This window comes from Pseudophryne corroboree, chromosome 1, assembly GCF_028390025.1.
Source record: "Pseudophryne corroboree isolate aPseCor3 chromosome 1, aPseCor3.hap2, whole genome shotgun sequence".
Lineage (NCBI taxonomy): Eukaryota > Metazoa > Chordata > Amphibia > Anura > Myobatrachidae > Pseudophryne > Pseudophryne corroboree.
Window position 1 is genome coordinate 72528954 of NC_086444.1, and position 9482 is coordinate 72538435.

General features: G+C 41.4%; 1 protein-coding gene across 1 annotated transcript; it reads left to right on the forward strand.

Annotated features, from left to right (window-relative positions):
• Positions 1 to 267: 267 nt before the first annotated feature.
• RXFP3 (relaxin family peptide receptor 3) lies at positions 268 to 3408 on the forward strand. Its single transcript, XM_063960588.1, has one exon. It carries the CDS (start codon positions 775 to 777, stop codon positions 2047 to 2049), a length of 1275 nt encoding a protein of 424 aa, XP_063816658.1. The 5' UTR covers positions 268 to 774; the 3' UTR covers positions 2050 to 3408.
• The last annotated feature ends 6074 nt before the right edge of the window (positions 3409 to 9482 follow it).

The window sequence follows — 9482 nt, forward strand, 5'->3', positions numbered from 1 at the left end:
ATATGTCACCAAGACGAAAAAATATATTTTTTCAGACACTTGAATACCGTACTGCATACAAAATTTATGAAATTATCTCCTGAATTCAGAAATAATTCTACATCTGTTTAGATGCATGAAGAAGGTTAAAACATTGTTTTATGTATTTCTTTTAAACACATTTGATTTTAAACCAAGTTCTGTAGTGAAGGGGAAAAAATGTCAGGAAAGTGTACGTGCTATCCCTGACCTCTAGGAACGATTTATCAGCACCTTGGAGAGCACCTTTCATAGCAATGATCAATCAGCACCATGGACAGGTCTAACACAGTCACTGCGCTTTGCAATGATCCGTCAGCACCATGGACAGCCCCCACAGACGCTCTGCGCATGACCCAGTCCAAGGCTAGCACCAGCACTGAATGATGAGGACTATAAGTTAGAGGCATGAACAACCCATATGGACTTTTGAACGGCGGATAGACAAGCACGCACATAAGTTCTGTTCCTACATTGCACTAAGCCGCTGTGCTTGCCAGGTACTTATTCTCCTGATCACTGGCAATGTTGGACTTTGTGCTTACTTATGTAGAAAATAATTAAAGAAACCCTTATATGGTTGTAATAATTAAATGTAGTAGCTTCAGTCTTGGTTGCGGTCCACGCCTGGGAAGGAATACAGTTCACCTGGAAAGAAAGTGAGCATTTTTTTTTTGTCTTTGTTGATGTCGGAATGGACTGGTTGCAAATACGCACGGTGCTCACAGATTCCGAACTGAGGTTTTGTGCCATGGAATGGGTGTCAGCTGTAACCTTACTTACTGCTCAGTAGCAGCCAACATGCAAGAGGCAGAGCAAAGCGATCTGCTGTGGATATTTCCACTCTTCTTTGAGGACAGGCAGTTGAACAGGACCAATGACTCGCTGCAGGACTTCTTCAGGGGCTTTAACTTTGAGAAATCGGACATAGTAGGGGACAGCAACGCCATAGTGAGGATCATGGTCTCCATAGTGTATTCGGTGGTGTGCGCTCTCGGGCTAGTAGGCAACGTGCTTGTGCTGTACCTCATGAAGTCGAAACAGGGATGGAAAAAGTCTTCAATAAACCTCTTTGTGACAAGCCTGGCCATCACAGACTTTCAGTTTGTACTGACACTGCCCTTCTGGGCAGTAGAGAATGCCCTGGACTTCAGCTGGCTCTTTGGTAAAGCCATGTGCAAGATAGTCTCTTACGTGACAGCTATGAACATGTACGCTAGCGTTTTTTTCCTCACAGCCATGAGTGTGGCCAGGTATTACTCTGTGGCTTCTGCGCTGAAGTCCAAGAGGAGACCTGCGGGGTGCTCTGCCACCTGGATAAGTGCACTCATCTGGGTGTCCGCTATTATTGCGTCTCTGCCTAACGCAATCTTCTCCACAACAGCCACTGTCTCCAGTGAGGTCCTCTGCTTGGTTAAGTTCCCAGTGAAGAATGGAAATGCCCAGTTTTGGCTGGGACTCTACCATGCTCAGAAAGTTCTCTTGGGTTTTGTCATCCCTCTAGTGATTATCACAATTTGTTACCTACTCCTTGTGCGTTTCATCACGGACAGGAACGTCAGCTCCTCCAGCGTCAAAAGGAGATCCAAAGTGACCAAGTCGGTGACTATCGTGGTGTTGTCGTTCTTCATCTGCTGGCTGCCCAACCAAGCCTTAACCACCTGGGGGATTTTAATCAAATTAAATGCAGTGCAGTTTGGCTATGAGTACTTCACCACTCAGGCTTACATTTTCCCCATTACGGTTTGCCTGGCGCACTCAAACAGCTGTTTGAACCCCATTCTCTACTGCCTGATGCGCAGGGAGTTCCGCAAGGCACTGAAGAACCTCTTCTGGAGGATGACCTCCCCATCTCTGACCAACATGCGCCCCTTCACCGCCACTACCAAGCCGGAGCAAGATGAGCAGGCTCATGGTATGGTACCCCTCAATCCAATTGAGCCCGATGTCATCTGCTATCCTCCCGGTGCTGTCATATACAATGGCAGATACGATTTGCTCCCCAGTAGCTCCAATGAACGGCGTTATTAACTCTGCGTAAAGTACTATTGCATTAAATAAAGCGCACTGCCAAGAAGACGTTAGGGCTGAGATTTTAAAATCTTATATTTAATGAGTGCCATACACACACACACACACACACACACACACACACACACACACACACACACACACACACACACACACACACACACACACACACACACACATGAAATAATTTATGTTAGAATTTATATGACACCAGTTAATTTGAATCAATAAAATAGCCAAACACAAGTTTATTAATAAATGCATACAGTATGTGACATTTTTATAAGGTGCATATTATGTATTTACAACTTTTAAGGAGCCTTTTATTTTTTTAAAGGATCCTAGATTATTTTTAAATAACCTGAAATTAGCAATTATTACCTGGGAACATACGTTTTCAATGATATATTTTATATATACAATCACAGTCATTATGGGTCATGGAAATGCACAGATATATTTGTGCTTTGATAACTTTATGCATCGTGCTTTTAAATATTTAATTCATGCATAAGTGCCATTGAAAAACTCTTTCTTACAGCATCTGTATGAGAGGGACAGACGATGCCTAATAAACAAGTGTGTATTGTTGATATGTTACAGTGTAGACCCCTCAAGAAATATATATACAATACCAATCATATACTGTGGAAGGATATACTAGTGAGCAACTCCTAGGGTACTCGGTGTGTCTGGACAATGGCATTAGTGGAAATTATCTTAGAGCTGCAGTTGAACAGTGCAAATAGGCACTCAATGAGCCATATGCTCCCCCTATCCCCCCACACAAAGGTTTTATGATCCTAACAGCCATATAATAACCACTTAAAGGTGCAGGATGCTGTACATTGTTGTGGATCGACATGCAACAGTCGTTTTCTAGAAACACCTGACATTTTCTAGTGATTTCATTTTTGAAAAATAAAGAAACAATATTTTGTTAAGCCAAATGTAAATCTTTTAATACACTCTTTTTTTCTTCATAAAAAAAAAAATACTCTCTTGGGATTACAGTTTATCTAATGTACTTTTACAGCCTGTTTTCATGCCACAATCGCTGAAGAGTTGCTGGGATTGTTTCAAATGATATTAGAGTTAAGTGCATTTAGAAAATCACCAGGAGTGCTACTGTTATCTGGATACTATCTCCTCCTCTAGTGTATGTTCCCAAGGTAATGGGGCTTATGTTATTCCCGATGTTGGCTACATTATTTGGCTGTGTATTTGTCACTTATTGTCACCAAGAGAACCCAGCTAAGATCAGGATGTACACATCTGGAACATGTACTGTACTATGAGAAATGAATGTCTTTCTATGTTTCTGAGCATTATTTTATTAAAAGTGCATATTTATCAAAACTAGTTTATATTTTTGTTTCAACAAAAACCGTAGAAGGACCTGAATGATGTATTATCTGGGTAGAATGTAAAACCGTTTTTTTTTCCCCAACAACTTTTACCACTTATTCTTCTGTTATCACTTCTCTTATTAGAGATATACTGTATTTACTAAAGTGCAGGGTTTTAGGAGAAGAGTTATTGCCCATAGCATCCATTCAAAGTTCAGCTATTATCTTCTTGAAGGTGCTAGATCAGAGGTTCTCAAACTCGGTCCTCGGGGGCACACACAGTGCATGTTTTGCAGGTAATCCAGCAGGTGCACAGGTGTATTAATTACTCACTGACACATTTTAAAAGGTCCACAGGTGGAGCTAATTATTTCACTTGCGATTCTGTGAGGAGACCTGCAAAACATGCACTGTGTGTGCCCCCGAGGACCGAGTTTGAGAACCTCTGTGCTAGATCAATGATAAGTAGAATCTGATTGGTTCCTATGGCCAACAGCTCCACTTCTAAAAACCCACACTTTATTAAATATACCCCTTAGAATTATCACTAATTAATTGGTGTTATCAATTACACAGTGGACTGCCAACACATAATCTCAATCCAGCCATCATAGCAGTTTTCACCTCCAGTCTTCAAGTTTCATGAACAGGTCATGTTTTCAGGATTTACTGACACAGAAAAAAAAAATAAAAAAAATAATAAAAAAAATAATAAAAAAAAAATAAAATAAAAAAAAAAAATATATATATATATATATATATATATATATATATATATAAAATCACCTTTGAAAGAATAAAGAAATACTGAAAACATGACGTGTTCAGGGAACCTGAAGATTGTAGTTGAAAACATCTGTGTTAGCAGATGTAATTTTGCACCTTGGCAATTGATGTTGCATATTGGGAGAAGGGGCAAGTTTAAAATGTGCAGATTGATGTACTTGGAAGGTGGCAGGATTTCAAGCCAAACTATCAATCTTTGTAAAGAAACATGTCCAGTTGTTCAACTTTGCACTTGAACAATCCCTGTAGCAATGCCAGGGGTGCAAATACATTTAGTTATTTTTTTGCATGCATGGTAAACACTGGCTGCATTTGCATGTAGCCCACAAATGCTGGACAGCTTTACTTTTACACAGTGGCGTAACTCCCAGAAACAATGGAGACATTTGCCGCCGGGCTCCATCTGTCAGAGGGGCCATAAGAAAAAAAACAGATCTCTCTCCACTCATTTCATAGTGACTTGCTGCAGTTACTGCTGACTGCCGTCCAAGTTCAGAAACCTCCTTGGAAGACCCCTTCAGCTGAAGAGTCTGGAATGTGTCTGATAATAGGTCATTATGTGTACAATAACCTACTTCTCTGCTGCTGTGTCTTATATGAGGAAAGAAAGGAAAGCAGAAGTTACATATGTGCAAGCTAGAACCACTGGGGGGCACCACCTTCTATTTTGCCTCTGGGCGCAAGGCATGAACTAATGCCCCTGCTTTTGCACCGCAATTTAGAATTGTGTTTGGCCATGGCCCTCCTAGATCTAAATCTCTCTGCACCCTTTTACATCTCTCCCACCTGCAATACAACATGGTTTGCGTACTTGCAAGGTTACTTGTCTTTTCACTGTTGCTCAGCTCAGAATCAGCCCATACTGTATGTGTATACTATAAGCATTATTTTCCATGCATGCAAAGTGTGCCTTTTTATCCCTTGTATCGCAGAGTGGTTTGCAAGGGTGCAAATTAGTTGCATTCAGTCCTTACTGTAAATGAGGGCACAATGAGATTTATACCATAAACATGCAAATCTGTGCCTAGACTCTTGTAACCAAACATGTCTAATTGGCTGATCCAGTCTTAGTGCGGCTTTGCAATTTTGAGAAAAAATCCTCAAAAGATTTTAATATCATTAACATGAAATAAACATAAAATACATTAACATAAAATGCTGCAAGATGAAAATGCCCAGGACAGTCCGTTTACCAACATAAAGGTGTGAAATGGACAACAGCAACTAATCAGCAATGAGTTTTCATCTTGAAAATAGCGTCTGTTTGATTGCTGTGGTTTAATGCAAATGTTGAATGCAAATGTAATGTTAGTAAATGAACACAATGGTATTCCTTTTACCACTTAACTGGATAATATTTATTTCAAAAACAATTCAGAAACTGTCAGGTTTTTTATGACTATGGGGAACCTACATTTTCTCAGCGGCTGTTTCTCTTTGCAGCTATAGGATGTGCACACGGAAAGGAATGGGGACTTCTATTACATTTTCCCTGCAGCTGCTAATGTCCGCAGTCGCAGGGTGGAGGGGTGCCGCAATGCTGATCAATCAGCAGGGATCAGCAGCATGGCAGGTACTGGGGGAGGAAACCAGGAAGCAAAGGGGCTGGGAGGTCCCTCTGAGAGTGGCAGCTGCTGGAAGAATTTTCTTCTAGCAGATGCACAGTGGGCTTTCTGACTGGACGCATCAGATGCAGCCATGTCCGGGAAAGCCCAGGCTAATGTGGTCGCATTTGATGGCAAGTGGGTAAGCTACCTACTGTGCACAGTGACGCATTTACAACACATTTATCTTACCCCAGGGCTTTTCCTATCATAAAACACTTTACAAGGTGAAATTCACCCAGGCGGCCCAAATCCAGTTACACACTGAGAGCTTCATACAACAATTACAGTAGGAAGTACATGGTGGTATTTGGGACCTCTGCAGCCACCATAGAAGTGTAGTGGTGAATAGCACATGATAAGGATATGGAATGGCATTGAGTGTGATAGCTGCTTGATGGAAGCCTATACTATGGCCATAGAGCTTCAGTGTACTTATATACACATATGAACATAGAGATTCATTCTAGAACATTGGGATTCTACTGTTTACTTTTACTGTTTACTACTATATCATAATAATTATGGCTGAATTAGATAATTTAAATTGAAGTGTTGGTTTTTTTTTAACATCAATTACTTAACTCAACTTAAGCAATGTTAAAATAAATGTAATATTTGTGAATATTGCAGTTTCACAGGTCAAATTTGCCATGTTTTGGATTATATAGATGACTGTACAGACAGGTCTTATCACAAGCCACATTTCAGACTCGCATGGGTTTTGATAACTTCATTATTGAATTGTGATAACTGAATACATTGCAGGGATGTATCAATTGTTGCATGCAGGGACAGAGCTTGCCACACGTGCACCACCACCAGCTACAGCAGCATCTGCCCCTCCCATGGGCATAGCTGCCATAGGTGCAGGGAGTGCAGCTGCTTTGGGGCCCAGAGCTGAGAGGGGCCACCTTCCCTGTCACAGTTTCTTGTGTTATATACAGGGTGTAGCTGCCATAGGTGCAGGGAGTGCAGCTGCTATGGGGCCCAGAACTGAGAGGGGCCCACCTTCCCTGTCATACTTACATGTGTTATATACAGGGGCGTAGCTACCATAGGTGTAGGGAGTGCAGCTGCTATGGGGCCCAGAGCTGAGAGTGGCCACCTTCCCTGTCACAGTTACATGTGTTATATACAAGGGTGTAGCTACCATAGGTGCAGGGAGTGCAGCTGCTATGGGGCCCAGAGCTGAGAGGGGCCACCTTCCCTGTCAAAGTTACTTGTGTTATATACATTTTTCACCCATGGTAGATACATAGTGGTCCTTACAAACTTTTGCCTTGGGGCCTGCAATATATCTAGCTACGCCCCTGGCCCCTCCCCCCAACTGCCCGCTATCTGCCCAAAATGTCATCTGCTTACTAAAAAAATGTACAATAAAGCATGTACAATAAAGTACTTCAGATTGTGTCCACATTAAAAAAGTAGTCTGCTTAGCTGTGGGATATCCTTGGCTGGTGGATACCACAATTCTTTCCGCCAGTGTGGTATCTGGAATTTTCCGGTGCGCTATCCAGGACCGTCTCTACAGAAGTGTGGGCCTCCAGGCAAAGAAATGCACAGGGGCCCCTACCGGTGCAAAGATGGTGGCTGTGATCCTCAGTCGGAGGGGAGGTACTCTTGGCAGTGGCAGTGATGTCCGGGGGTGCAGGCTGCGGTGTCTAGGAGTGGGTGATGTTCGGGGAAGGGGAGTGCTGCCAGCACCAGTGACGTCCAGTGGGGGGAGGGGGTTATTATCAGCGGCAGTGGCTGGGGGGGGGGGGGATTCAGTCATGCAGGAGCCTATGGGCAACTGTTAATTAAGCCCAATGTAAGATATGGCTCTGGCGCTACCTGTGTGAGCCCATGTCATCATATACTTACTGTACAATGAGATTACTTTTTCCAGGTGCATGTCAGGGGCAATCGCAGGATTTCTGATATATATCATGAAGAAGTGTCCGGCCTCACCCCAACATTACAGATTGCCTAGGTGCCCATACAGAAATATAATATATGGGGGATACAATGGCTGGCACTCCAGGACTTATGGAAATGATGAACAAATTTCACAATACACAGAGGTGCAGTCAAGATTTAAGAGGGTATCCTGTCTATAGATCTACACTAAAAAGGTCTACAGAGTCAACAGGTCTACCACTAATGGTAGACATACATTAGGTCAACAGGATCAAAAGGTCACCAGGGAAAAGGTAGACAGTTCACCAGGTCAGCAGGGTCAAAAGGTCGACATGACAATGGTCAACACACATATGTTAGACGCAAGTTTTTTTATTTGTTTTAAAAAAAATAATCAACTTCTTCATACGCTACCATCCACGTAGACTACGTAGTTGCCCAAAGCATGGTGGGCGATGCGAGCCATGCGAGGGGATGCAGCACACAAATGGGGCTTGTTTGTGGTAGGAAAGTGACAAAACACCCCAAAAGACAAAAGGAAAAATTGTGTCTACCTTTTTTTGTGTCAACCATTTCCATGTTGACTTTTTGACCCTGTCAACTTTTTGACCATTCTGTTCACCACCGCTTGGATTACAAAAGAAAAGGGGGGGGGGGGGGGGCAAATGTTGGAGTTCGTATGTGCTCCCATTTATTGTCCTGTCACTTATAATAAGTGTTTCAGATGAGGTATAAGTGGCACACCACAAGTCAATCGTGTGTGTGGGTGATGCAGGTGCCCGCTTTGGAGACAAGCTCGGCATATATCCAAAAAGTGCATTGATAATCTATCCAAATATCTCTTTATATATCCTGCTGACAATGAGCAGCATAATTACAGTTTAAATAAGTATCAATATACAAAATTGCAACACAAGCAACAAAAGTTGCATACCAGGAGAAGTCACATGTATATGCACAATCTCTCCAAAATAATTGACACAGCTGTATAACAGGCAAAGAAAGTTCCATTATATCCAGGATTGTATATCAAGAAAAAGACATATAAATAAAGAGAACTTCTACAAGCTGATTGGCACAGCTGTATGTCAGGAAACCAAGGTTTAACTGTATCACGTCCTTATCAGCCCAATTCTACATTGATATAAGACCTGAGGGGTGTAGTTTCATCTGTACAGCTGAACACTTTGTTCTACTGTGGATAAAATGTGTCAAATGACAGTGAATAATTAGACTGAAAAGAAATATCCATATCAGAGATTGCAACATAAGCAACAAACATTGCATGTCAAAAAGATACACATGTATCTACACAATTTCTAATAATAGTCTTAGCTATACAAAGAAAAACAACCAAGAAAGCGCTGACACACTATACAATATTAAAATACACTCACTTTTTATTAAAATATGTAAAATACATAAGGACTGTTCCTAGACTACCTTTAAACACTATATTACTATAGTAATCCAGATCAATCCCTAACAGTAAATAGACAAATGAGTTCCCTATAATCACAACACTATACGTTTTTGGCCAAAAATAAATGTAATAAATTTATACAGCAGAATTAGTGCACTTAATACAGCCAGATGTTTGGATGGCAGCAAAATATAACAAGTAACTTTGTAGTAGTAACTGTTGCAGTATTTGTTTCATATAGCACAAATGGTTACAAGTCCACACAGTTATTTCCAAGTATTGTAACAAGAGTTCCAGTTGTTAAATGTTGGTTTGCCAAGCAGATTTGGAACTTTTATGCATGCAGAGTTGAAATGAATTACAGAGTTA

Excerpts from the sequence above, each read along its gene's own strand:
- RXFP3 (XM_063960588.1), top strand. The coding sequence starts at position 775 with ATGGGTGTCAGCTGTAACCTTACTTACTGCTCAGTAGCAGCCAACATG.